Source organism: Pantherophis guttatus, chromosome 1, assembly GCF_059756535.1.
Source record: "Pantherophis guttatus breed Tessera chromosome 1, ASM5975653v1, whole genome shotgun sequence".
NCBI lineage: Eukaryota > Metazoa > Chordata > Lepidosauria > Squamata > Colubridae > Pantherophis > Pantherophis guttatus.
Genome location: NC_142063.1, coordinates 85,048,431 through 85,076,401, shown reverse-complemented (window position 1 = coordinate 85,076,401; position 27,971 = coordinate 85,048,431). Strand labels below are relative to the sequence as shown.

Sequence of the window (27,971 nt, the reverse complement as noted above, 5' to 3'; positions counted from 1 at the left end):
TTGACTCAGCCTTCCATCCTTTCGAGGTAGGTAAAATGAGGACCCAGATTGTAGGGGCAATAGCTGATTTAGGGGGAGCTGAAAGCCCTACTAAGCAGGTATATACAAAAGTATGAAGGCTATTGCTTAACGCATTGTAAACCACCCTGAGAAGGGCGGCATATAAATTCAACCAACCAACCAACCAACCAATAAATAAAATATAAAATTGGGTCTGGCCATTGATGACTTGCTTAAGGACTGCTTAGTGAAATTCTGCTCCAAATTATGGTCATAAATCAAGGACTACTTATACAAAAACTGGCCAACAATTCGAAAATACTCCTCTATGATTTTTTAAGGGACAGAAAAAACTACCTTTAAAGTGATGAAGATATTCATCACAGAACCAAGAATAAACTAATAACTGGAATACCGTATTCAGCAGCCATCCTGAATAAACTATTAAAATTGGCTTCTCCTACTATGTGGCATTCTATGTACACAATTACATGCAAATGGTCAGTCACATAGAAACATAAGAGCTGGCACAAATTAAAATTGTCATTAGCTTTGTTTAAATGTGCTAGAAATAAGGAAGCATTAATATCCATTATAAAAATGTTACTTAAACAGAATGAAATGTCAGTTTAATTCCAAGTAGTGTATGTTCTTAAAACTGTCATTCTCTCCTATTTTACTGTTCATTTTTTATTTATGTCCTAATTTTTTGTTCAGTTAATACTTAAGCTAAAATACAATACAAATAGGAAATAAATATAGGAAATATAGATTTAAAATCAATGCTAAAATCATTGAGTATTAATAACTAACAGAGGTTTGGTACTAGTTTTTGCTTCTGGTTATTTTTCAGGAGCAGTGGTAAGCTATATTAGTCATGTCAAGATGGTAAACAAAATCTGGGAAACGATTGCCATACCTGAGTGGTTCATAAATAGATGCATTAAATATAAATACACAAATACGTTCCATGCTAATTTTGTATCCAGTGATGCTTGAGAAGTAGAAAACATTCATAGACTGTTTTGTAGCATCTCCTGAACCCTAGTCCTCAAGTTCACGTTTTTCATCAATTTTTACCAATTCTGTTACATCTGGATTTAATTTTACCTGTTCTAAATTACCTAGCCAATTACTGAGCTTCAGTAATGTCCAAGGATATTGACTATTTCCTAAAGAAGGAACAGTGGAATTGGGAATCACCAGAATATTTATGGTGCCAGCTATGGATAATTTTCCCTGCAGTTTAATACATATATGAGAACATAGGCAACAACATGGAGCCTTAGGGATACCATTGGTCAGTAATCTAGATGGTAGTAGTCAGTAGTGTCACAGTACTGCCTTCTATGCAGAGTCCAGAGAAATACACTAAGACCACTGCAAGGCCCATTCTCATCAGATTGTTCAGAATGATGCTATGTTGAATAGTATCAAAGCTTCCCACAATTCTAGGACAACTATTTACATTTCCATCATTTAGTTTCCAGCATAGGTTGTTCATTAGGCTGCTCATCTAATACTTGACCCTGTTCTATAGAATCTATAAGTCTGTAGATTAGAGGAGTTCTTAATTTGATGCTGTCAGAACCCTTTCCATCCCCAGCACATGAAGAGAACTAAACATACAAAGAAATAGATAAAAAGAAATAAATGTAAGTAGTCCTTGACTTAATGTCACAATAGGGACTTTAAAATTAATAATTAAATAGTGTGGTTATTGAGATGTTTTGTGACTGCACCCAGTTTGATGGCCTTTTCTTCCATAGTCAATAAATTCATTGCCATGGTTGTTAAATAAGACGTGACCACGACTTGTGACTGGCTTCCCTATTGATTTGCTTGTTAGAAGTTGACTGAAAATGTCATGAATCATGATCACGACAGTGGGACACTGTCTGTTTTAAATACACAATAGTTGCCAAGTGCCCGAGTCACAGTCACATGACTGCGGGGAAACTGCAATGGCCACGAGTCATTTTTTGCAGCATTACCATTGCTAAATGAATGGTCATAAGTTGGAGCTGTCATTAGCAAATGGCTTTGACAGGTGTCTATCCTTACAGGATTAATTATCTCTCAAAATTTGCTCGGGGCTTTCCTTCTGCTTTGCAAATCAGGGCAGACTTACCCAGGCAAAGTGCGGATGAGATGAATGTGCTCCTACTTCGCAAGTGTAAGGTTTGCCCAGGCAGAACAGCAGCAAATTTGACAGCATTCCTGCCTTACAGGCTTAAGAAATTTTTCAACCCCTCGCATTTACGTTGCTTATGACCCCCATGGGATTCATCACCCAGAAATCCTGGATTAGGCAGAAGTTAGAAGATTTGTGTAAATAATCTTTGGCAAAAAAAGGATAACATTTCTATATTTTTAGTGATAGGAACATTTACTTATTACATCAGTCATTGTTACTTAATTTGCCTTGATTCAGAGATTGGGCTTTATACTAAACTTGTGTGAAGATCTATGAACTGAATCTCCTATCCAAATTATGCAGTCCTCCAAAGCTTTTGGAGAAGTAGAAAAGACCACTGGAAAAATTGGTACAGCTAATATAATTACTAGGCTTTCTTAAAAAGATTATGAAATAAAAACTGGTCATAATCCTTAGTATATCCATCTCACAAAGCAGTGCTGTAATATTAAAAGAAATGGTATGAAAGCCTGCTAATATTAGAATTTGCAGAAATTTTAAACAATTTTAAAAACTTTTTGACCTAGCTAGAAAGTCAGGGAAAATGTCAGAATGCAGGTAGTCCTCGATTTATGACCACAATTAAGCCCACCATTTCTGTTGTTAAGTGAGACATTTGTTAAGTGAGTTTTGCCCCATTTTACGATCTTCCATGCCACAGTTGTTAAGTGAATTGGCAATTGATAAATTAGTAATCTGGTTGTTAGGCTTCCCCGTTGACTTTGCTTGTCAGAAGGTTGTAAAAGGTGATCACATAACCATGGGACACAGGAAAAGTCACAAATATGAACCTGTTGCCAAGCATCTGAATTCTGATCACATAGTCATGGGGATGCTGCAGTGGTTGTAACTATGAAAAACGGTCATAAGTCACTTTTTTCAGTGCCCTTGAAACTTTGAAGGTCACTAAATAAACAGTTGAAAGTTGAGGACTACCTGTAGCACTTTGTGAACTAGAAGAAATAAAAGTCTTCTAGAGTTTCTAAATATGAATAAATATTCAGAAGAATGTTGCTAACATAGAGAGAGCTGTAAGACTTATGAAAGGAAGGACTTACCGAGAGGCCCTGGCCGGAGTTTCTGTTAAATTTTAAAACTTTGACAGGTCCCCTTGGTTTCTTCCACAAGTGAGGGATATACAGCACCCCAGCCCACGTATCAGCCTTCTCATTCAACAGAACAGCGACCTCAGAAAGAATCAATTGACCAGATTCAGGCAAGTTATGAGACTTCATTATGCTTGGGAGGGGAAAGAGTTTTGCATATATAGATGAGTGCCCCTCTTAAAAAGTGTTGGAAACCATTTATTTTAGATATCAGGGTGGGGGGAGGTTGATAATTTTTAAACTCGAATATTTTTTTAAGCTTATCTGTTCTGATCCTGAACATTTTAGAAGCAATTTTTTAAATTTAAATTTGGGCTAGACTTCATCTAATCAAAAGGTGATTAAATATAATTGGTATTTGATTGACAGGGCAATGCCTCTGTAGGTTCACTGTCCCTGCACAGGAAACTACTTTCTGTAATCTTTTCACATTCAAGGTTAATTCAGAGTAGAATGCTAGGATCTTTCTACCCTTAATAAAGAGAGGATACTATGTAAGAGGGATTTTACACTTTCCCTTTTTCGTAGGCACACTTTGTCAGCAGCAACCTATTTCATAATTAAAAATGGTATTGATGTCTTGCTTGCTAATGTTAGGTTGAATTTTATTTGTCAGGCTTCAATAACTTTAAGTACAGATCAGACACCAACATCATCGCCACTTCCAGTTGCATCCCAGCCTCAGGTATTTCAGGCTGCCTCTAGCAAACCCTTGCATAGCAGCGGAATCAATGTTAATGCAGCTCCATTCCAGTCCATGCAGACGGTAAGCATTAAATATATTTAAAATGTAGATAACAAAATTTTGGATGTCAGCTTCATGATATTGGTCAATTTTTCTCTAAATACTATTAGTAGTTTATTTCATTTTATTGGTGTCCCACTTTTATTGTTTTATAAATGAGTCAAGATGATGAACACTAAACTGGTCTATCTTTTTGAAAAATTCAACTGATTTTTACTTACTTTCCATCTAGGTATTTAACATGAATGCACCTGTTCCTCCTGTCAATGAGCCAGAAACTCTAAAGCAACAAAATCAATACCAGACCGGTTACAGCCAGACATTCTCCAATCAGCCCCATTCAGTAGAACAATCAGAACTTCAGCAAGAACAGCAGCTTCAGACAGGTAAAACTGTGAAAAACTGAATGCTTTACACTCAAAAATGTTTTAAAGAGATATAGTCTAAATAATTCTTTACTGATGGTGTTTATGTAATACATTGTGCATATTATGAAAAAAAGCAGTTCTGCAATATTTGTATGGTTTTCCAAAGGGGAAAATCCTGTGGGATAAATATCAATGTTGATGATTTTATATACCAAACTGAACAAAACCCATATCCTAGCTGGTAAAAGGGACCCCCTCTCCCCCTAAAAAGAACTTTAGGAAACTAAATTGATGAAGTTACAGAGTGCACTCTTTAAATCATGTGAAATGTAGGGACTATTCTACATGTGTAGGGAATTCAGACTGCCATGTTGGATTTAATTCTGCAAACAATCTTTCTTTAGATAGGTAAACATTTACTGTCCTACTTGGTGGCTCTTAAGCAGAGTACATTGGTGAGTTAGCTTGATATTATTTGAGTCTTTAGGAAACTGGAGTATACATTCAAACTTCTTGTACTGTCTTGGTTTTTTTCATTTTAGTGGTTGGCACTTACCATGGTTCCCCGGACCAGTCCCATCAAGTGGCAGGTAACCACCAGCAGCCTCCACAACAGAATACTGGGTTCCCACGTAACGGTCAGCCTTATTATAACAGCCGGGGAGTGTCTCGTGGTGGATCACGCGGCACTCGAGGCTTAATGAATGGATACAGGGGACCAGCCAATGGGTTTAGAGGTAAAAACTTAAAAACCTTTTAAGATTAATTCTGAATGTTTTTCAGAAATGCAGAATATCAACAAGCTTAAGCATTAGAGTAGCATGCTTTAATTTTTTAATAACAAAAAGTGCAGCATTACATAAACTTTGTACTAGTTGCTCTGGTGTAGTATTAGTGAATAAAAAACAAAGCAGATCATACAAGGGCAAAGTATGAGAAGGAACTAATTACAAATATTTTGATAAAAGTTTAGTATGATATATATGAAACTGAAAGTGACTTTCCATCTGTAACCTGCTAAATGGCTGCATCTTTTTCAGGGCCTATTACTTCCTTGGCTTACAAAAGCAAGTCTTTCACTTATACAAACTATGACTCTTGGTGGTATTCTTTATTTTGGTGCCTGACTTTATTAATGCATTTAAATAATTTATAATAAATCTTGCATATAATGGGAAATCTTGAAGACACTGAATGGTGCACAGGAGCCCTCATGCAGTTTAAACACTTATCCGGTAATTTTATGTTAAAAGGTTTAAGTATGGTATAGATGGAAGAAGAATTTATTTTCAATCTAATACTAACCTTTTTGCCATCGCGTGCCAGGAGCAAGGGGGGTGGGTGTCGCGCGCATGTGCCCACACCCATAATTCTATGCGTCCTGCCCCTGCGCATGTGCGTGCAAATCCCCCCCCCCCCAAACTCCTGGCACTTGATGGCATGGTAGGCCTGTTTTTTGCTCTCCCCAGCATCCGGAACCTTTCTAGGAGTCTGGGGAGGGCAAAAATGGCCTTCCCCACCCCGTCGGAGGCCATCCAGAGGCCGGAAACAGCTGTTTGCCAACTTCCGGTGGGTTCCTCCTTCCTAGGAGCCGTGGTGGCACTGGTTAGAATGCAGTACTGCAGGCTACTTCTGCTGATCACCGGCTGCTAGCAGTTTGGCAGTTCAGGTCTCACTGGCTCAAGGTTTACTCAGCCTTCCATCCTTCCGAGGTCGGTAAAATGAGAACCCAGATTGTTGGGGGCAATATGACTCTGTAAACCCCATAGAGAGGGCTGTAAAGCACTGTGAAGCGGTATATAAGTCTTAAGTGCTATTGCTATTCCTTGTGATGCTTTCTCAGAATGCTTAGTAAGATTCTTTGTGCCCAGAATGCTATTTCTGGATATATTATAAATATATTCATGCATATCCCATAAGATAATCCTATCTAGTAATTGTTTTACCCTGATTTTTAGGAGGATATGATGGCTACCGTCCTTCATTTTCCAACACTCCAAATAGTGGTTACACCCAGGCACAGTTTAATGCTCCACGAGACTATCCCAACTACCAGCGAGTAAGTGTACTCAACTATGACCTTTTGAATGTAGACTATATAGGAGATAAAATATGTTTTATATCTGCTTGTGAAGATATATTGGATCTAACATTAATTAAATAAAAAATAATTTCAGATTTTAACTTTTAAAGTTGAATGTACTCTAGGATTCATTTCATCCCTGAGCTACAAATATTCTCTTTTGTTGTTACTCTGCTTTATTAGATTATAGATATACATTATTTTCTGTAAAAGGACTTTCATAGCCAACTATTTATTCACAAAACAAAATAATCCAAAATAAGTGAATTCTTGGTTGACTTTCTAAATTCATTGAAATATCAGTTTGCAAATATGTATTTTAATCCCCCTCATATCCAATTGCTTGACAAATATCTTATGAGTATACTGAATGTTAATGGCAATTAGCAAAGAGAAAAGAATCTTGAAATGAAGTTCAAAGCCTTTCTAAGTCTGACATTTTGTGTTGTTTCATTTTTGACCATTGCTTAAACATTTTTTTCTAAAACACTGGACTTTTATATTTTACTTTTTCACTACTGACTGGTCTTTTTATTTCAGGATGGATATCAACAGAATTTCAAACGTGGCTCTGGACAAAGTGGCCCTCGGGGAGCCCCTCGAGGTAATATTAAATAATGGAATTATGATTTGAATATTTATAGATTCTGGAGTTGTGTATCTTCAGATACTTCCATTCAAGTTTCTTTAATAGTTTATAATTATGGTTGTTAATTTATTTTTTCAACTGTATATTCCCCTTTCATGCTATTATTTGTTTAGAATTGTTGTTTCATTGTTGCCGTTAGTGTGGAAATGGACTACACAGAACCATAAACAAGCCGATTAGAATTGTATACCATATCATTGACTGTAGTGTTTTATCATTCCATTCAAATATTATCTGAAAAGAAGTTTAGGATAGAATTGTGTCTATGAGGTAAGGAACTTGTAGGGCATGTTTAAGATTTTGGTATGAAAATGTGCATTATTTTTGTACATTCAGGGCATTCTTCTGTACATCTAAGTCTGTTTCTTTGTTGAGAAGGCAGATAGTGGGTAATATTTTCAAGAATTAAATAAATTTAAGAGTTTATGTAGAAATAAATGTTCATCCTGAAAATCAAAAGTCTCAGTCCCAAAATAAATTATTATTTTTATTTTCTAGGTCGTGGAGGGCCCCCAAGACCCAACAGGGGAATGCCTCAAATGAATGCTCAGCAAGTGAATTAATCTAATACTCAAGATTACTTTTAAAACGCCAAAAACACTGGCCAGTGTACTATATACATGTTACCAGAAGAGTTATCTCTGTTTTCCTTTATAGGAAGTTCATAGTAAAGGGATTATTTTCATTGCCCATAAAGACAAGACTACAGTTGTCAGCTTTATATTACCCGGATATGGAAAGAAATGCCGTTTGCGCTGCATGTTCTGTCCTAAGCGTCACCTTGAGCCTTGCACATGAGATCCAGACCCTTGCTTTGATTTAAAACAAAAATGGCAGTTTCAGAGTAAAGAAAATGTCTATAGTTAATTGAACAGGCAGAAATAATCCAATTGACTTCATTGATGTCATATAGTTCTGCAGCAAATTTGGATAAGAATCTGTAAACCCATAAACGTTTTACTCAGACAGTTGGTATATTTAAACTTTTACATTAAAAAGACAGAAGAAGTGAAGTGTGGCTTAACAGAACAACAACTACATTTCAGCTTTTTCTGTTTCATTGAAGCGCCTGAATATTTACATGCATAATAAAGAGCCCTGACTAGATATTAAACTGGTGAACAGCTTAGGCAAACCCTTAGCTACAGCACTTTTTTTAAATTAGTCTGACTTGCTGTGGTAAAGGGATGCATTAATTGTTTTGTGTATCTGTTGATATAATTGTGTAAACCCAAAATTAAGCTTTGATTGGCACTTTAAAATTTTGTGTAAGAAATAGAAGGTATAATCTGGACAGCCACTTGTGTTTTCAAATGTGAAGTGTTGAAAGAGATCTCTCCTGAACACATTTCCTGGATAGCAATGCCGTTTGTAAGGATTGGTATTCCTTATCATTCCTTATGATTTGCACATTGTCTGTCATTAATACTTAAACTTGCTGTATTACCACCTTAATAACTGATGCTGGTACTGATGGAAATTAATGGGTATGCATACTACGTGTCACATGTCTTTTTTCCCCTGCAGCTTAAAGATTTTGAGAAATCTCAAATCCCTGCTGGTGCCCTTTAAATAGCTCTTTTTTTGAAAAGCACCAGTAAATGTTTTGATCCATTTCCCCTTTTAAGGGAAATTACAGCCAGCAGTTACAGATCCAAGCGAGATAAATAAACATGTTTATATTAAAAAAAAACCTGTATTCCTTAACATATCTTCAATGACTGATGAAAACTCCACAAGCACATTCTTTGAACAGTTTTTTTTTCATTCTCAACACTTAAAGATGATTCCCAACTCAGAAGCTTCTAAGATATTTATCCAGTAAGGTATTTATCCAGTAAAGACATGCATTTATCTGACTTGTTACAATCATCAGGCTCAATGTTGTCAATTTATCTTATATGGGGGGGTTGTAAAAGTTGTGAACAAGCAGTAAGAATTGCATGCATGGTACTTAATGCATCTTTTGAAACCTCCTACACAAGAATTCATGAATTAGTTCAAAGCGTAGTTAGAAGAGTGCTTCTATGGACAAAGCCAGTAGTGCTGTTAATTAATCACATTGGGATTATAGAGTTACTGCGGGTTTTTTTTAGGTTAGCAAGTACTGTTCTTTTTGTTTAGTTGACAACTTTCCCTGATTCCATATATGGTAACAAAAAGTAGACTCTTCAGTTACGATAATTAAGTTAATTCTTTAAATATTCTATATTATTAATATTTGTAGGTACTGTTAATAAAAAAGATCTTAATGGAAAATAACTTCAAATACAGTATCAGAAGCCAAAGATAAATTGGAAACCAAACAAGAAGATTATGTGATGCATTTTTTTAAAAAAAAAATCAAGATTACCCAATGTGATTTAAACAAGCTGCTGTGTGTACAAATTTGTCAATAACTTACCTGTTTATATAAAATAAGCAGCTCTTGCTATCTTTAGATTGGGAAATGAGGCATACAACAAAATTAAACTTACTCTTGGAACACTGCTTTCAAGGCAAATTTAAAGCCACAAATGTCCTTCCTTAAACTAAAACAAAAAGTATTTAGAATCACAAGAATTTGGTGTCAGAATCAAGTAATTTGTAAACAAAATTGAGATGACTTTTTAAAGGACTAGTTTATCTATTGACTTTCATGACAAGCTAGCAATATTGAATATAGTGTTTGAATTTAAACAAACCAAACTATAATTTTTAGAAAACTAGAATTAATTCCCTAAATATTAGAAGGTACATTGTGTTCTCAGGTTAATTCAGCACGGTCAATAACTTATGAGCATGAGCCCTGCTTGGTTCTGTTTTCAGTCTAATTGTAATCTACTTTATGTTCCTCAGTTCTTAGGTGACAAACTGAAACATAGAAGTAGTCATTCCACTGTTACAGTTTGGAGAAAATCCAAATATTAAAGAAAACTGCCCTGTTTCTGTTGGAAAAGCTACAGGTCAAGCCATTTATGAGTAGTGAAAAAGATTTGCCAGGGATAAGCTTCATGAGGTTTATCTCCCGTTTTCATTGGTGACAATGAAGCCTTATTTTGTGTCAGTTATTTATCTTCATGCATCCAGGAATGCAGAGTCCCATTTTAGCTTGTAACAATCCAAATCTTTTTTTTTTTTGGCCTTCCATTCATGGAGAATGTCTAAATTAGTCCCTGCAGCTTTCTTGGTAAGGGTTTTCAGAAGTGGTTTGTCATTGCTTCCTTCTTAGGGCTGAGAAAAAGTAACTGGCCCAAGGGCACCCAGTTGGCTATGTGCCCAAAGCAGGACAGAAACTCACCTCCCAGTTTTTAACTTGATGCCTTAACTACTACATCAAACTGGCTCTCAAAATCTTTATTACAAGAAGGCAAATAGTACAGTTTCTGGTCTTATGCTGTACAGCAATGGGGTTATGGGGGGTTATGTTTGTAAGTGTGTGACTAATGTGTATTGCTCATTCACCTACCTGCCATTGCTTGTCTCCTATAGGGAGAGGAGGTAGTGGTGAGCGGAAAAAAGTAGCACTGCCTCTCCACTGTGCTTCATATTGCTACTCTTCTCTTTTCTTTGGCTTTCTTACTAGTAGTGCCACCTTTACCATCTTCCTCATCTCCTACCATCTACCCATTTTTTCTCATTTTCATTGGGTGTCCTGATGCTGTCAATTATAATTTACATGTTATAAAACTGGTATAGAAAAAAAAGAAGAACTGAATGTATGTTTTGAATGTAGCTAAGCTTTCTCCAACCTAGTCTCAAGTGGAAATGAAGGACATTGCAGGATGTTGCTTCAAATCCATTTGGGCTGGCCAGTTGGAAACATTGCCATTGGGCCAAGTTCTAATTTCCTCCTACACTAATGGTAACATTTATATAAATTAGAAGTTGCCCGTTTGTACAAAATTTCACAAGAGATCAGCAGAGGCTAAATTCATATGTAAACCTGAAATCTCATCTAGTAATGCATGTAACCTAACATAACCAGATGGCAATCAGTGGAGGAAAACCTATTGAAACATAAATTTTTAATTGGGTAACAAAGTGTTTTTGTATTACTTTTTCACTACTTTATATAATCATTCAAATTTCTGTTTCAGTATTATCAGTTTATTATTCTTTTAGTCTTTTTCATAAGTAAGCCAAACAGAACATGTTGAAATTGTGGGCTTTTACTGTATATGAACAGTGTTAAATCAAGCATACCATTATAGACATTGAAGCTAATGTATTATTTTGAATGTTAGGTTGTTAGAAAAATGCATTTAAAACATGTTATATCTTCAATATATACATCAAGTATGAATAGAACAAATTTGGCTTGATGTGAAATTACATCAAATATATGAGTTTTTTAAATTCAAACTCTAAGATGTTTGAGTTGATGCCCAATGGGTTGCATCTGAGTGCATTTTAAAAAATACTGCTGATATTGATTGTTCTACTGAAGTATTAATGGTGGCAAATAGCCTTCAGACACATTCATGACTGACAGCTGAATTTTTATAAAACTGCTCCCGATAATTCAATTGTTTGTTCGCATTTGTTTTTCTTACGTAATTTATAGTTATACTTAAATAACTGTAACTATTTTTCTTGTTCTAAACATTGCTTTTGCAGTTTTCACATATTTGGGTTAGAACTGTTAAACTCATGTATTAACTACATTTAAAATATGAAAGCCTGTTTACTTATGTGAGAATGTGTTCAAAACCAAATTCATAATACAGACCTATGCAAATATTGTGAGTTTTAAAACTTACAAATTTGAAATTGGTGATTGAGGTAGATATTTCTGTCCTAAACTGGAATTAGTGCCTATACAGTTGTACTCTTTTGATTGCAGATCTAACTGGAAAACAATTGCCTTTTAGTATTCCAGTGAAATATGACATTTTTTCTATCTTTTATGGCAAAATGTGATCCCCCCCAAATTTGAGTAACATTAAGATCGTTATGTTTTATTTTTATATGGACATCACTAGCACTGGTAATTTTACATTAGGATGTTGTCAAAATACATTCTGCTTAGCATGTGTAATTTATCGTTCAAGGTAACAGAATGAATTGTGGCTGGCTTTAAATATGGTGTATATGTATAAAATCAAACATGCAGATTTCTACCTGCTTAACATAGTTAAATTGGGTTGCAATTGTGTGTACATTTTAACTGCAGAAATCTGGACTGTGAGTATGCTTTTAAATAACAAATATAAAATGGGTACCTTTTAAAAATGTGATGCTGAGATAGAATTGCACAACGTGAAGATTTTAAACTGCATTTGAAAAGGAATGATTTTAACTATCTTTATAATTGTCTTAAGGGATTTTTATCAAGCAATAGCTACTGTCTTGAATATTACAAAATGCAGTTAATGCGGTGAACTCAGAAGATTGAAGGACATTTAGCCTGATGACCCACAATGATTTTGCAGGTGAAAGAGGTTGATACAGGGTGTGGATTAACTGCTTCTCCTACAGTTTTGGATCAGCATCAGATTTTCTCCAGATTGCTTAAAAGTAGATACACATTTTTTATTCTTTCAGGGTATTTCTATCTGAAGAGAGAAGCCATGTTGTCTCCCTGAGAGAAGTTGTCAATTTACACCTTACATGAGGAAGACGCTTTGGATTCACTGTGTTCAAATAAGTTAACACTTATAGCAATGCCTTAATTAGTACCTTAGAGTAAAGTTTACTCTTCTCATATCGAGATAATCTGACTATTGAAAAATCAGGCCATTATTGCTAAATTTTGGCAAAATACTGGAAACAATATGATTTGCTTGCTCATTTATGGATTGATCTCTCTCTGCCTCCTCAAATCTGAGAATCTTATCCACGTATCACGTATTACACACTTGTAACATTGATAATTACTGTGTTAATGTGTTTTGATGTTAATTGTTGGCCTTGAAATGACATGACCGACATAATAAAACAGTTGCTGTAAAGGCAGCAGCATCAACTAAATGCCAGCTCCATCACTTAACTGTTTCAGTGCATAATGCAAACATGCAGCTTTCAGGTCATGTATTTATTTTTGGTTGTCTTAAAGATCTGATTATGATAAATTTTATCATCACATTTCTCATTAAGTGGATAAAATATTTCAAAGGCAACCAGCATGGATTTTATAATCCACATCAAAATGATATATGTGATACATGTGCTGACAATATGCTAAGAGAACTTCATATAAAACAAAATTCTGTTATTCACAGTCCAAAGTATATAGAGCAACTAACATATTTGATTGGTATTTTTTTCCAAGTACAGGTAGAATTTCTACCTACTTTGCTGAGATATCTGTCTCCATGAAAAGCCAAAGAAGGTATTGCAGACCTCCATGGTGGGATAAGGTATAAGAAGGCATTCGGGTGTATTGGGAGACAACCAATCAAATGTTGGTTTAGGGAAAAGATCTGGGTTCTGATCAAGTGCTCATCCAGTTAAAAAACATTCTACAATAACAAAAGTTGTAAGGTGTTGATTCTTTGTTACTCAATACAATGGCAAGTTAATGGCCTTGGAAATCTAGTTAAAAAGGATCCCAGATTAAGTACCGGAGTTGGTAGCCTATAAATGCTATCCTTGCACCCCTAAATTTTCACTAATACTACAAATATTTCAATATCCTTAGAACTTGAAGGACTATTGCCTATTAAGTTGTTATTAAAGTAGGTTTTGTAATAAAACTGTGAGACTTAGCCCATTACAAAACATTGCTTGCTTTTTCCTGTTACTTTGTCTACTACTTGGTTGAAACAATTGCTGCTGTTTACCTTTGTTCATTTTCTGACAGGTGTGGCCACACTTTCAAATCTCTGGGTACAATCTTATTTTTGCTTTTGAAGAAAGCTGCTCTGACAATTCAGATATTTGAAAACTGCTTCCTATCCTCAGTTGCTGTTCTGAAAGTTAAACTTTTATCTATTTTAGCCATTGGCTTCCATGCTTTCCATCTTGGTAGCCATGCTCTGAATTTGCTCCAGATTTTCATTGTCCTTGTAACTGGTGCCCACATTGAGAACAGTATTTCAAATAGGATCTGATCAGGGCAGGTAGAATAGAACATTTGCTTCCTGTTATATGGATTCAATACTCCCATTAATGCAAATAGCATTTACTTTTTATCAGCTGCATTCGCTGCAGTTTCATATTTTAATCTGACAAGAACATTCACATTCATGTTGTGTATTACTGCTAAACAAGGCCTCACCTCATCCTCTTCTTGAGGCTTCCACTTGTCCATCAGAGGCTCCCATTTATTCATTTCAGTTGTAGAATTACATTTCTCAATTTTAAAAAAATGATTAAATTAAAAAAATATCCAAGGAAGACAGTTATACAAAGAAGAAAATTAAAAGAAAAAAAAATCCATATAACTGCAAACAACTTAGTCTTTAAGCTTATAATTAAATCTAGGCTGTTACGTCATTTTAAGAAAAACAAAAAAGACTGCAAAAATATCCTGAACTTAGCCCTTATAATCAAGAGAACATGTGTTTTCTCCCAATGGACTGCGGAATGTTCCAGAAGTGGGTTGATACAGTGCAATCTGCCCAGAGACTGAGTCATAATTTTGCTGGCCAAGCCCCCACTTGTGTCCGTTGGGCCCAGTTCTCGACTCAGTCGTCTGACGTTTTACAGTTGCTCCTGTTTATCCACTTCTGGACAACCTTTTTAAAAAATATGAAATATTTCTAATGAATTTCATGTTTAAATATTAAGTGTATTGCATATTTTTAACATCTGGGCCCATTGATTCTCCAAAACTGCATATTCTAGTTCCTCACTTCACAATTCAGATATATAATTTTCATTGTTTTTTAATTGCTTAAAAAATTGGTTTTCATTCAAGTGTTGCATCTCTTAAGTATCTTTAAATTGCAGATATCTTGGAAGCTCCTAGACTCGAGCATCCTGACTACTGTTTAGTTAACATATTTCTACTGTATATACTGCCAAGTGAATATTGTAGTTAAGTTTATTAAACTTCTATACTGTCCACTGTACTTGCATGAGTCTAAGTTATAAACAAAGCAAATGTAGAAATATTAAATTATTGATATTCCTCCAGCAATATAGGAGGACCCAGTTGTGGGGGCAATAAGCTAACTTTGTATAAATATACAAAAGGATGAAGGCTATTGCTTAGCGCATTGTAAGCCGCCCTGAGTCTCCGGAGAAGGGCGGTATATAAATCAATATATATATATGTTCAATAATCCTGTTATCCAATCTCAATTCCAATCTCAATTGGAAGACACTTAAATTGGAATTTCATGTGGATCAGGGACCTTTGTTGGTTTCCTAGGTTGCAGTGCCTCTTGTGATTTCTTGTAATGCCAGTGGTTATGTCAATTAATTACCTTTGAGAAATTTTTATTTCAGTATTGCCCAGGGCTTCTCTTACATTTCATCTTACTACCTGTGGCCCATTGCTGAAGCCTGAATCAATTATTGTCCATTTTTCTCTCTAAAAAAATAGTCACATGCTTTGTGTCATTTACAAACTCCCCTCATGTTTTCGAGGGGCACAGAAGCTTAGCAAAATAACAAGAGTTGGAAGGGACCTTGGAGGTCTTCTAGTCCAACCCCCTGCTCAGGCAGGGAGCCCTATACCATTTCAGACAAATGGTTGTCCAATCTCTTAAAAACTTCCAGTGTTGGAGCATTCACAACTTCTGGAGGCAAGTTGTTTCACTGATTAGTTGTTCTAACGGGAAATTTCTCCTTAGTTATAGCTTCTCTTGATTAGTTTCCACCCATTGCTTCTTGTCTTGCTGTCAGGTACTTTGGAGAACGTTGATTCCCTCTTCTTTGTGGCAATTCCTTGTATCTTAATTAAAATAACATGTACGGGAAGTGACTGAAACATGCGTGCGATATATCGTACAGTTAGAGGGAGTCCTTATCAAATACTGCACAGAGCAAGATGAACTGCCGGGGTACAGCAAAAAGCTGTTTTATGCAAATGAAATCCGCGCATGAGAGACTGCCACAGCCTGAAACGCGCGTCTCTGCAAAGAAGCCTCGCTTAGAATCCTGACTACTGTTTAGGATTCTACCTTGATTTAGGATGCACCTTGAAATAAGCGACGCGAGGTCGGAGCCTTTGAATGGTAGACAACCACGAAGAACCTGCCAAAGAAAGGCAAGACTTTGTTACCGTTAGCTTGACCCAAAGGTCCTTTGTTCAGGAGGCAATTGAACTTTGTTCTTTTGAAGATGTTTCCCTTCTCATCCAAGAAAGCGAAACGTCCTCAAAAAAAAGACAGTCCAGTTGCCTCCTGAAAAAGCACCTTTGGGACAACCACGACCTGGATGACTTGAGAATCTCTACAGACATCAATCGGGCTTATTACTGTACGTCCTGTTCAGATGTCCCTAAATCATAACTTCACAACTCGAGCCCACCACCGCCCCAGCAGGCTGCAGTTGAGCAAAGCTCCTCCCTTTCCGGCGCCTAAGCATCTGGCGGAAGGCAGCGTCCGGGCGGAAAAGCTTTCCCCAGGCGTGGAGAGATCCTCGTTTTGTTTTCTGCAGCCCGGATCCAAAGGCAGACGAAGTTCTACTTTGATTCTGTCGCCCTCCTGCTCTCCCACCGCCGGCTTCGCCCGTAGCTAGCCCTGCTTTTTCCCTTGAGCGGACCATCCTGCAGGATCCTTCCAGTGTGTTGCGCAGCCCCACATGGTTTTGCACGTGGGAAGCTGCTCCGAGAGTTTCCATAGCCGACCGGATTCCACTCGCGCGTAGACTGGAGTGAGAAAGGCAGAATTGGGAACGGTGAGAAAACGGGTATTGGGTTTGCGACTGGATCTGAGAGTATTCAGATTAGTTGAGAGACAGATTACTGTATTTTTCCCGCTTTGGTGTCCGGGGTATATATTTTGACTTCTTTAGCCAGCAGTTATAACATCTCTGTTCGAAAATAAGATCGATTATTTTCACTGCGACCGATTTCTACGTTGCTTTGCGTAGTAACATATGTAATAGTCATAGACATATGACAGTCTGAGTTTAAGACATATAATTTGGAGGTTTAATGTTTGTGGTTTATTACAGTCGGATTTCTAATTGCAGTCATATAGATATCTTGATTTAATTTCAGAAAGTTAGTGTCAAGACTTGCAATATAATGAAATGAATTAATGTGCTATGATTCAAACATTTAGGCTTAGTAAAGGTGCTAAAGGTGCTTAGTAAAGGTGATTGAATCTCATGAGTTTCAGTTACATATCCCATTAAAATCAATGGGATTTTGTTTTAAGGAAAGATAGATGCAACAGTGGCACAGCATCAAAAGTTGGCATGTTAAAAATTGGGTGGATATTTACCTGTAAATAAATACCATGTAACATAGTAAATATGTTTAATGCAGAATAATATCAGTAGACCAATTCTTAATTCCCTTTGGGGATAAGCAACATTACAGAAAATGTAGAAAAAAATCAGCAACATAAATTAACATTAGATAAGAGAAAAGGGGAAATGCAGCTAAAATTAGTTTACATGTAACTTGATAAATACAGGTGATTCTTGCTCCTTTACAAAAGGATAGGGCAGCCTGGCATCCTGTACTATAATTTTTAATAATTCTTTCTGGATTAATTGTACAAATTTTGCTTTTACTTTCTGCCTGAGTAATTTAGATTTGTCTGGTTATAAATGCTGTATAATAAAGGTACATCTCTATAATTTCTAGGGCATGGCTACTTAACATTTTTTGTACCATGGATTTCTTTGAGAATTTGGTGAAAAAACTAGTCCTTTTTCAGAGTAGATGTATTCAAATCCATAAAGTATATAATTGTAGATTATATTACAAAGGAAACAAATTATTTTCAAATACAGTTGTCAAAATATAAATGATATGTATGAATATGTAGGTACAAACATTTTTTTGAAATACAAAGTATGTTGATTATTTTCAATTATACCCTTTTGGAGAAAAAGATACTTTAGACAATAGGTTTGTTGAAGTTAAGCATTTTTGAAGTCTAGAGGGCATAAATTACTATGTTGTCATCTTTCATGAATGAATGCATTTCAATTAAAGATTAGTAAAAATAAGATTGCATTTTTTTAACCATCCCAAGTTCACATATCCCCTGAAATCTATTAAATTATTATCTGTTAAATCCCTAAAACCCTTGTTCTAGGGCACTGATGGCTAACCTTTTTGCCATCGCATGCCAGGAGAGGGGGGTGGTGGAGGAGGTTCGCGCGAGCACATGGCCACACCCATAATTCTATGCATCCCCCTGCGCATGCATGCGCAACCCTCCCCCCCGCTCCTGGCACGTGATGGCCTGGTAAGCCCATTTTTCTTTCTTACCTGGCTCCAGATCCTCTCTATGCATCTGGGAAGGGCAAAACAGCCCTTGTTGTGAGTCTCTGGAGGCTGGAGAGAGCAAAAAACTTTCTGTCCCACCGGGAGTGGGAAATGGGTCCTTTCCTGTCCCACCGGGAGTTGGGAAATGGGTCCTTTCAGGCCTCCGGAGGGCTTCCGAGGGAGTGGGAAAGGCTGTTTTTGCCCTCAGCAGATGCATAGAGAGGATCTGGAGCCAGGTAAGAAAGAAAAACGGGCCTCCCCCTGCCCCCCCCTCCGGCCCTCTGGAGGCAGGAAACAGCCTGCTTCCCTACTTCTAGTGGGCCTAGAAAGCCTGAAAATCAGTTGGTCAGCACGCGCATGTGCGCCACAGCTGAGCTGGCATGCCCACTGATATGGCTACGTGTGCTATCTGTGGCACGCGTTCCATAGGTTTGCCATCACGGTTCTAGGATCTCATGCTCCTTTTGGTCCCAAATATTTTTTTCATCATTGCAACAGTAAGATAAATAACATTTCCTAGGAAAAAAAAACTATTAGAAATGAGAACTTCCTTGGGTGGAAATATACACAGGGAGCACATTATCCTTGCCTTAAAATGAGTCCAAAAACAATCTCCACTAGAATGCCTTTGAATTGCTCGGATGAGTAGAAATGTGTACAGCAACATTGAAAAGTGAACCCTTTGAACCAGAAGCATTTTACCATCGACATTGCCTCTTTCTCAACTGAGACAGGATGCAGACTAATTTGTTATAACTTCTACAAACTTCACAGGATCTGTCACTGAAAATGCAGCGGAAGAAAGTGGATAATCGTATTCGGATCCAAATAGAGAATGGAGTGGCTGAGCGACAAAGGACCCTCTTTGTTATAGTAGGGGACCGTGGCAAAGATCAGGTGATGTATAGCCATGAACTAGATGTACATTGTGTTTATATCAAAGGAAGTTGAGCCTGAATCAAAGATTAACCTCCCCAGCAAGAAAGAAAAAGTAGTAAAAAAAAATGATGTAGGAACCCAGATAAATAAATCCTTTAAAATGGCCAGGTTCATTGCTTTCTTCTACATATTGCCAGCTGAAATAAATTTTGGAGATCCCTCTATAGATGCTTGTGCTCATGCGTGCAGACGCAGATGCATATTTGTAAAAGAAAGAAATGAATTATTAATTTCTCAATCAGCTATAAAACAATTATCCCATTTATGCAATTAATCTATCCTCATCAGCACCTACAAACACTAATACCTGTTTAGATATTATTTAAAAAATTGACGTTCACAAGCAGCAGAAGTCTTTTCTATTTCTTCTATTCACCCCATTCCCACTTTTCAGAAGCATCTTCTGTTTTCAGTGAATGTAAAATGACCCCCTCACCCATTTATAAGTAATTTTTTTCAGTTGGTGGTGGTAGGTGGGAATCATTCCTATCGGGATAGGGTAACAAACTTGATGTGCATATAGGGCACATGGAGTTGTCCTTGCTTTCCATCATATAACAAGGCGTGGAATTAAGCTTGCAAACATTGCTAGCCATTGTTCTTTCCCCTGCTATCTTTTCTGCAAGCTGACCCAAAAGGGATAGGGAGGCTGCGTTTTGACATTGGCTCCTAATAGCAGCATTTCTACGGTATGTTTGGTGCAAAGCTTTCCGTAGTGGCCTTTTTTGATTGCTGAGCAGAGTAAAGAGAATACAGTCTCCCCTCCTGCCAGCTGCCCTTCCAGTCCTGGTCACCAGGCTACATTTAAATGCAGGGATTATTCCTAGGACTGTTTTCCACACATCACCTTTTTATGGATTTGTTCATGTAGAGGAAATATGTGCAGTGAGTTGCATCTCTGTTTATCTGTATAAGATCTAAAAGCCTTGCGAGTATTGTGATCTCTGCGTTCTGCTAATTCACTTGCTTGACAATGTTTTAGTGGCAGAAATGATTTTGAGTTGTATTACCGTATTTTTCGCAGTATAAAACGCACTGGATTATAGACTCACCTACCTTTTTTGGTGAGGAAAACAAGAAAAAGAAATCTGCCTTTGCCTCCCAGCAATTTTTGCAGCAAACAGCCTGCTTTACTTTCATTTTCATTTTCAGCATAGCTTGATTAGCACAAGAAAAAAAAAAATCTGCTCCAGCAATTTACCTCCTTGCAGCAAGCAGCAGAGAGCCACACAAAACAGCTGAGAGCAAAACAGCTGAGAGTTGGGAGGCTGATCCAATAAACTTGTGCTAATTAGGCTGTGCTTGAAGCTGAAACGGGCTGTTTCTTCTTGCTGCAAGGAGGTAACTGCTGGGAGGCAGAGGCCAAAGGGTGGGGCCAGTGGGTGGGTGGGGCTACATTCGGTATATAAGACGCACCTAAATTTTCATCCTCTTTAGGGGGGAAAAAGATGCATCTTCTACTCCGAAAGATGCAATATTTTAAATTACATGTATATCCTGCATTTCCTCTGAGAATTCAAGGCAGTATGCTGGGATAACTTAACTGTTTATCCTGAAGCAGCCACCACACAGAGTAGCTTGGGCTGAGAGATGGCATGCTGCATCGTGGTTAAATGAACCCTGATTTTCTCAAATTTTCTCAAAGTTTTGTTATTGAACCTGGCTTGTGAATAATTGGGTTATGCAGAAGATATGAAATATGAAGTCATGAACTTATCCACGGTTCTTTAAACCAGATGTGTCTTATCCTGAGATTGCATAGCTGCCCTCTGTCACACGGAGGTTAATTGCCAAGTGAAAAGATAATTAAAATCTTTGAGGTTTTCTGATTCAGTTCACAAATGCTGTACATACATTCCTACAGAAGCAATAAGCATCATTCTTGGTTTTGTCACCTGGCAGGTGGTCATACTTCATCATATGTTGTCCAAAGCAGCTGTAAAGGCTAGACCCACAGTGCTGTGGTGTTACAAGAAAGAGCTGGGCTTTAGCAGGTAAACTAGTTTATATTTCCTTCTTTCACTTTATAACGTGGTAGAGATTTAATTTATAAATCTCTGGAAAGATCCACAATGTTTCTTCATGCTCACAGTTGCATCAAGGGCATTACATTCCCATGCTTAATTTGCTTCACAGTAGCATTACTACTTGCTTAAATTATCTTGCCCTTGACTGCAGGGTCTGTATAAGGCCCTTATAAACCTTTTCGGTATATAGTTTTACAGGTGTATTGATTTCTCTTGGTACAGGTAGACCTTGACTTACCTTAAAAATTACACTTGTAAGTTGTGCTGGTCATTGAGTTGGCCACCATGTGATTTTACAACCTTTTTACAGTAGTTGTTAAGGGAATGCTGTGGTCATTAAATGAATGCCATGGTCATTAAATGAACACTGATCATTAAACAAATTCATTTAACACTGATTGTTAAATGAATGCTGTGACTGTTAAGCAAGCCCATTGTACCCAATGGATGTATTTCCTGGAAACCTGAAGTAAACAGTGATTTCCATTTTTTAAAAAATAGTAAATCGGGATGGTCTGAATAGAGAGATGAGCGATATACAAATTTAATAAATAAACAAATTGTGGTCATGTGAATGAGGGACATTGCAGATAGTTATAAATGTAGGTTGGTTGCCAAGTGCCCAAAAAGCAGTCACTTGGCCACATGGATGTAGGGGGAACTGTCAGAACTTTGAAACTGGGTTGTCAGTAGTCCTGGGGATGTTTTCTATAACTCCAGATGGTTGCTAGGCCGAAGGCTACCCGTATTCATTTATCTTGAGTGTTTTTTTCAGATAGTAAAATTTGATATATGCCATTTTGATGCATTTGTCAAATGTAATGAGTGACCCAATACTTCGACTATGTCACAGGCCTTTAAAGGTCGTCTTTTCCTTCTGTTGAGAATGAGAATGTGCATAAAACATAATTTGATAGGGTTATTGCTAAGCTTACAGTTAAAAACAATTTCATATTCTTGCAGGATGCATTAATTTAAGATGCCTTTTCTCATATACCGGTATTTTTAATGTTAATTTTCATCACTTGTTTAATTTTTGTTGGACCTAAGTAAAGTACCTAATGTGCATGTTGGATAATGTGGCCTACTTGAATTTGTTTTGCTTGTAACTCCTAATCAGAACACATATCCCACCACTTATTCATTTTTTAAAAATGCTCTTTTACAGTAAGTGCCTGTTTATTCTGCCTCTATCTTGAATCACAGTAATATTGTCATCTGTCATGCATCTTGAAATTAAAACTAAGTTGGGTAAATTTAGACTCCTTAATACTGCAATAGGGTTTACTCATTAGAGTAAGCCCTATATTACACAGTGGAACTTGCTTCTAAGTAAACATGCATAGGGTTATGCTTGTTTAAATCTAATCATTCTAAGATGTCTTTTCTCACTTTCAGCCACCGTAAAAAAAGAATGAGACAGTTACAGAAGAAAATTAAATCTGGAATGTTGGATCTAAAGCAAGATGACCCCTTTGAACTATTCATAGCAGCCACAAACATTCGGTATTGTTACTACAACGAGACACACAAAATTCTTGGGAATACTTTTGGCATGTGTGTACTCCAGGTAAGAAGAGTGTCCATGCTACAAATCATTTGGCCTGGTTACCTGTTTCTTCCATCACTTTATTCAACATTCCGAAAATATAATCCAACATCAGATGTCAGTATTTGAAAAAAAATCATTAAAACATTTCAATTAAGAGCAATTTGAAATATCTATGCATTACAGTCAGCATAAATGGATTAATTGGAGGTTTAGGGAAGATATTTATATTATATAGGATAGCTTCTCTAGGTAATCATTATTTTTGTCTGAATTTGGGAAGCACATGTGGCTTCACGTACAGCTACTGATCCTTTTTGTAGCTCCCTAAGCATCCCTAAGAATGATGAGGCCAAAATATTTAGGAGATTTGGGGTGAATGTATGGCTGTAAGACCATAAGAAAGGCTGAGCGCCAAAGAATTGAGGCCTTTGAACTATGGTGCTAGAAGACTCCTGTGAATCCCTTGGACTGCAAGGCGATCAAACCGGTCGTTCTAGAGGAGATCAACCCTGACTGCTCTTTAGAAGGCCAGATCCTGAACTCAAATATTTTGGCCGCCTAATGAGAAGGAAGGACTCACTGGAGAAGAGCCTAATGCTGGGAAAGATTGAGGGCAAAAGAAGAAGGGGACGACAGAGAATGAGGTGGCTGGATGGAGTCACTGAAGCAGTCGGTGTGAGTTTAAATGGACTCTGGGGGATGGTAGAGGACAAGAAGGCCTGGAGGAATGTTGTCCATGGGGTCGCAATGGGTCAGACACGACTTTGCAACTAATAAGTTTTGCAAACTCTTAAAAGCTTGAGGCCTCCACTTCACTCTTTAAAAATTCCTGAAGCCCTGAAAAAATGCTGATTTGTCCTGGTTTACAGAGGTACTGGTTTTGGCTTAGAAAGTGAAATATGTATATTAAATTTAACAACCTTGTTTTATTCCAAGTTCCATTTTGTAACAGTTGAAGGTCAGCCTTAAAGAGAGCCTGGTCCTTGGTCATAAAGAAGTTGCCCAATGCCCGTTCTTAATTTGAAGTGGCTTCTAAGATCCTGGAATATTGTGAAGATGGTAGGCAAAATAGAGTATGGTAGTTTATTAGGGTGTTTACATTGTAGTCAGTCATGCTGCTAAGGGAAGAGCAAAGAAAGTGAATAAGCAAGTATATTTTTCAGAGAGAAAAGATGATGGTTTGTAAAGATAATAAGGAAACACACGAGAAAAGGGTGCTTGGTTATACAGGAATTGTTCAAGAAGGGGGAAAATTCAAGTCCACATAAACACAAAGTGCTTGAATCTCTGGTTAATTCTGCTCTAGGATAGATTGCTAGTTGTAAAACTGATGGGTAGAAGCAGGGTGAAATGCTCCCAATTTGGACCGGATCACGCGATCTGGTAGCGATGGCGGCGGGTGGTTCAGAGAACCGGCAGCAAAAATCCCTGCCCCTCCCCACCCCCCCATGCACAGCTGAGCCGCATGATCATCAGAGGCTTTTTAAAAGTAAAAAAAAAAAGCCTCTGATGATCACACAGCTCAGCTGGGATTGTTAGAACCTTTTAAAAGCATTTTTTGTACAACCTCTTCGGGCCAAAGAGGTTGTTTAAAAAATGCTTTTAAAAGACTGACGATCAGGCAACTCAGCTGGGATCGTCAGAGCCTTTTAAAAGCATTTTTTTACAACCTTTGGGCGAAGAGGTTGTAAAAAATGCTTTTAAAAGTAAAAAAAAAAAAAAGTTGGCCACACCCACCCAGTCACATTAATCCCCCCCACCAAGCCATGCCCACAGAACCGGTAGTAACAAATTTTACATTTCACCACTGGGTAGAATCCTTATCTTGGTTGCAGTGGAGATGGGGCTGATAGAATCTGAGCACACCTGGAAAAAGTATGTAAATTTCATCCATCGTTTTCTTCAGGACTTTGAAGCCTTGACTCCAAATCTCCTTGCTCGAACGATTGAAACTGTGGAAGGGGGAGGTATCATCGCAATTCTTCTGAGGACAATGAATTCCCTGAAGCAGCTTTATACAATGACCATGGTACATTTTTGGTTTATGAACTGTCCTGTCGTTCTGTTAAACTGGATTAATGTAGCTGCGCAGAAAGGGAAATAAATGAACTGCCGCCAGACCTTAATTCGTTTTAATTAAAAACTTTATTCCCCAACTTCTGTTCTTTATAGGACCTCCCTGTTGTCATAAGCATTGATGCTATTGTTCACATTTCATGGCAGAGGGAAACTTTTCCAATAGAGAGTTGGTTGGTGGTGAACCATGGGGCTTATCTTGCTGGCTAGGGAATTCTGGGAGTTGAAGCCCACATATCAGAAAGTTGCTAAAGTTGAGAAACACTGGATTATAATGTCCAGCTAAAGAGATACATTCTCTTGATAGTTGCAGTTAATGGCTTTTACTCTTTCCCTCCACAGAATGCCAGTCTCAGCTGAGGAGATTTGGGTGGCCGTTTCCCTAAATCCTTGGCAATCCTGTTTGAGGAATAGCTCAATTCTCCCTCAGGGAAGTGAGCTGTTTCAAGGCAGGGCTTCTTTGAAGGGATGGAGGTGTTTTCCCTTCCCATAGGACAAGGATGTCAAACTTAAGGCCCACTCAAGGATGTGGTCGGACCTGGCCCACAGGGCTGGCCTGGAATATGTAAGGGGCTGGCCTGCATTGCTTTGGCCTGCTCTACCCAATGTGAAGAGGAAACATCAGGCCAGCATGGCTTCGGCCCGGTCTACCGAATGTGAAGAGGAAACATTGGGCCAGCAGTTTGGGGAGTGGCATCAAGTTGGTCACGCCCACCCAGTTGCTCCCCATCCCCCCAGGTCAACTACAGCCCTGATGCGGCCCTCAATGAAATCGAGTTTGACACCCCTGCCATAGGATATTTGGAAGGCCAAGTTGCTTGGGGGAGCTCTCTTTCCCTACCCCCAGGGAAGGACAGAATGGAGTACATATATATTCTTGTGAACAAGGCATATAAATTAAAATAAATCAATTCTTTACTTGATTTATTGTTTTCCCCAAAATCTTGGACAGGGCTAAACTTAAAATGTTAGGAATGTAGCTGTTAGAGAGATGTGGACCTTGGAAAGTAGTGCAGGCAACAGGAGGCTACACAGCTACACAACTCTGCTGTGTCAAATTGTATGGAAAAATACGTGGCTATTCAAGTTTCACATAAAGATTCTCTTCTTTTTCCAGGATGTTCACTCCCGCTATAGAACAGAGGCACATCAGGACGTGATTGGCAGATTTAATGAAAGGTAAATTGAGCACTTATACAAGTTAGCAAATGTGCAATTTAGGAAATTTAACCTTGCTTTATGTGTTGTTTGAACTGAACATTTTTTTCATACAAGAAGTGGTTTTACTTCATAATGTTTGCTGCCGTCTAATACATTCTTTAATACATAAAGAATGTATTAAATTCTGATTGATTGATTGAGGTTGTTTCCCTGCCCCCCCAAAACCTCCCCCCTTCCAGGTCACTATAGTCAAGAGACTTGATATTTGGAATAGAACTTTACAATAAAACATCCACAGTATGAAATCAGCATTATGCTAATAAGCAACAAAAGAAACAATCCCATCATAGGGAGAAAAAAACCCAATAGTATCATTTTTCACTTCAAAGTCTCCCTAAAATAATTCAGGATTAGAATGTCAGAAACCTGAGGGCCAATTGAATTTCCAGTGGGACGCAATTCCTTATCACAAGGGCCTTATGGAAAAGCAAGACTTGTAAGTATTGGGTCATTTTGCCCTGTGAAAATGGGGATCCATTATCAGTTTCTTTCACAATGTGAAAACCGGGCCACTTATAGAAGACATTTCTGTAAAAGTTCTGGGGCCAATCCATATAGGGTCTTACAAGTTGCAACCAATCTCTGCCACCATCCAAGTGTCAAAGAACATGAATGAAGTGTTCATGTTGAAAGGAACTCCTTATCTCTACAGCTTTCTTGGTGGTTAAATGTCTATCAGAGTTTGTTGCAGAAATCACATCCAGAAAGCGCACACAGATAACTGATTCATCAGGATTCATTAACTTCTCTTTATATACATAATAACACATACAATACCAACAGCAGATTCTTCCAACGTGGTAGAGAGTTACAGGCAAAACACAAGCTGAGGAGAGAACAGCAGAGATGAGTTTCAGTTTCAATTCAGCAGACTAGTTTCAGTTTCCAAACGGTCCCCATTGGCTGACCCAGTTGCTATGCCTATTCATTGGCTGACCTTGTTACCATGTCTCTGCCAGTCATGAATTCTCTGACAATGTCTTCTATTGAAACATTTAGCTCTTGAGCCACTTTGCCCTCAGGATGATGTTCAGACGGCCTGCAAGAGGAGAAGTGTTTTGTGCATTGAGGAAAAGCCAGCTTCTGTTGTAATATTATTTTCTCACTTGTCTCCTGCAGGTTCATTCTCTCTCTGGCCTCTTGTAAAACCTGTGTAGTTGTTGATGATCAGCTGAATATCCTCCCCATCTCTAGTCATGCTGCAAACATTTCAGCTCTGCCACCTCGATCACAGGTGCTTTTATTTATCTGATAATGATCAGTGCTTTGGGCTCTTACATGAAATATGTAATTATTTGGATTTGTATTTAATTGGCATATTTAATATACAGTAGAAATGAACGTTAAAAGGAATAGAGGTGTTCCTGTTAGCCTTCTCTCATTCTGTGTCAGGACATGCACTGCTGTTCCTTGTTCCAAACACAGGGCTTAGAATTTGAATTCCAAGAGGTATCTGGAAAAAAATGTAAGAAAAATTATAGCAAATAAAACTAAAAATGTCTGTGAGTATCCTCACCATGACTTAATTTGGAAGAAAACTATTTCAGTCTTCACAAAAGATAACTCATTCTAAAAATCTGAGTAGACATTCAATTTAACTCTAGAACTGCTTTTCAATTTTTTGTGGAAACTGATGTATTTTTTGTCATTTTGTAAAAGTATTCCTGTTTTTTCAGCCACCTTTTGTT

At 37.6% G+C, this 27,971-nt stretch overlaps 2 protein-coding genes across 12 annotated transcripts in view; both read left to right on the top strand.

The window, feature by feature from the left end:
• CAPRIN1 (cell cycle associated protein 1) overlaps positions 1–8,841 on the top strand; it is a 40,229-nt gene extending 31,388 nt beyond the window's left edge. For 3 of the 11 annotated variants that reach the window (XM_087877406.1, XM_034417343.3, XM_087877403.1), the window contains exons 13-19: positions 3,303–3,413; positions 3,920–4,069; positions 4,281–4,434; positions 4,959–5,006; positions 6,375–6,475; positions 7,040–7,103; positions 7,647–8,841. In XM_087877406.1, coding sequence (XP_087733532.1) covers positions 3,303–3,413; positions 3,920–4,069; positions 4,281–4,434; positions 4,959–5,006; positions 6,375–6,475; positions 7,040–7,103; positions 7,647–7,711 — 693 coding nt within the window. In that variant the 3' untranslated portion in view covers positions 7,712–8,841. Of the gene's footprint in view, positions 1–3,302; positions 3,414–3,919; positions 4,070–4,280; positions 4,435–4,958; positions 5,154–6,374; positions 6,476–7,039; positions 7,104–7,646 lie in introns of all 11 variants that reach the window. The other 8 variants (XM_087877394.1, XM_034417340.3, XM_034417342.3 and 5 more) reach the window with 3 other exon arrangements.
• A 7,750-nt stretch (positions 8,842–16,591) lies between these two features.
• Positions 16,592–27,971, top strand: part of NAT10 (N-acetyltransferase 10) — a 39,026-nt gene continuing 27,646 nt past the window's right edge. The window contains exons 1-7 of the mRNA XM_034417344.3: positions 16,592–16,919; positions 19,243–19,365; positions 21,310–21,401; positions 22,833–23,004; positions 24,893–25,015; positions 26,180–26,241; positions 27,403–27,517. Of these exons, the coding sequence (XP_034273235.2) occupies positions 19,258–19,365; positions 21,310–21,401; positions 22,833–23,004; positions 24,893–25,015; positions 26,180–26,241; positions 27,403–27,517 (672 nt within the window). The 5' untranslated portion in view covers positions 16,592–16,919; positions 19,243–19,257. The remainder of the gene's footprint in view (positions 16,920–19,242; positions 19,366–21,309; positions 21,402–22,832; positions 23,005–24,892; positions 25,016–26,179; positions 26,242–27,402; positions 27,518–27,971) is intronic.